Source organism: Bison bison, unplaced genomic scaffold (assembly GCF_000754665.1).
Source record: "Bison bison bison isolate TAMUID 2011002044 unplaced genomic scaffold, Bison_UMD1.0 scf7180017854910, whole genome shotgun sequence".
NCBI lineage: Eukaryota > Metazoa > Chordata > Mammalia > Artiodactyla > Bovidae > Bison > Bison bison.
The window spans coordinates 12,112-13,699 of record NW_011485483.1 but is presented as its reverse complement, the minus strand read 5'-3'; the positions used below and the strand labels follow the sequence as shown (position 1 = coordinate 13,699).

General features: G+C 35.3%; 1 protein-coding gene across 1 annotated transcript in view; it reads left to right on the top strand.

Moving 5' to 3' along the window:
* Nucleotides 1–1,512: 1,512 nt before the first annotated feature.
* LOC105001355 (protein FAM133A-like) overlaps nucleotides 1,513–1,588 on the top strand; it is a 790-nt gene continuing 714 nt past the window's right edge. Inside the window, exon 1 of the mRNA XM_010857604.1 lies at nucleotides 1,513–1,582. Coding sequence (XP_010855906.1) covers nucleotides 1,513–1,582 — 70 coding nt within the window. The remainder of the gene's footprint in view (nucleotides 1,583–1,588) is intronic.

Here is a 1,588-nt window from a genome sequence, read left to right as displayed (position 1 = left end):
TATACACATATGCATATGCACGTGAACACACACATGCATTCACACACACACAAATACACATTCAAATAGATAAAGAAAATAATCATCAGTTTTCTAAGTGCTATGAATATAAGAGGCAAGAAACTGTTATACAGAATAATGAGTGTAAGGGATAGATACAGAAGCAACATAGTATAAGGTTGAACCATGTGAAATTGCTAGTATTTGACTATTTTTGTTTATTATAATTGGTGATTTTATATAGTTCAACCTAATAGTTGCCTTTCTGAGGAACTGACTTTAAACTTAGATCTGAAGATAAGGTAAACTGGCTAAGGTGGCTAAGCTTGAAGCTTAGCATGTTCCAGAAACCAAGAGAAAACTGGAAAAGATAGAATTGAGAAAACTGTTGAAATGTAAGAGCTATAAGCAGGAGAGATTGTATTGGATCTTTATAGGAATTTGGATTGGTTTTCATTAAAATATAAAGCCACTAGACTATTTTAAAATCCTTCTGATTTCAGTGTGGGACTGAGAGGGAAGAGAATAAGGGCAAAAAATAGGGCTATCAAGAAGTTGATGTCAAGAGGCAATATAATGTGTTAAGTGTACAGGGTTTGGCTTCATGCTGCCTTGATTTAAATCCTGGTTTTACCATTTGCCATTTATTATTTCACTTTATGCAAGTTACTCAAACTCTCTAGGCTTCAGTTTCTTCATTTGTATAATAGGATAATGACGGGATCAACTTCATAGGATGTTGATCTATGACTAACCTCTAGACTAGTCTAGAGACTGAATAAGATAATCCACTGCACAACACTGAGCAGTCCCCGGCATCTAAGAGAGATTAATAATCCAAATGACAGGTGACAGTACCTGCACTATTTTGATGACAGCCTATTTGAAGAGAAGTGAACAAACATGAAACCTTTTGTTGTGGGGGTTTAAGCAGCAAGTTTTATTAATGAATTGGATATGTGAATTGAGGGAGAAGGATTTTTCAGGCATCACTCCTAGGTTTCTGTCAAAGAGTGGAATGGATTGTGCTGCACTCTACTAAAATGGGGACCGTGTGCCTGGTACAGAATTTGGCCACAGAAATTTCTCTCTCATTATACCATATAAGGCAGAATGAAAGAAAGAAAAAAGGAAGGTAAGTACCATACAATATAAAAAGAAATAGTTATTTAAAATTTATATAACAGTCAGAACCTTACATGAGATATGAAAAACACTTCATGTTATATTTATACCACAATGTCTAAAACATGTAAAACTTTTGTGTATATATTATTTTTTCTCAAAGTCTAAGATTTTGTAAATCTTTCTACCATACTATGTGATAAACAGTGAACAATTAAACTTATGTGCTTACTTTGTCTTATATTAAGGGCATTTTGTAATCATTCCATCTGTTTCTCTCACAGAATGAAACCTGCTTGGTATACCAGCAGATGAAGAATTTAAGGAGGGTGTCTGTCTTTATTCTCTTTAGAAACTGAGAGTCTGCTCTGGGAACCATAAGGCACCATGGGGAAGCGGGACAATCGGGTGGCCTATATGAATCCTATAGCAATGGCCAGATGGAGGGGCCTATCTCAATCTG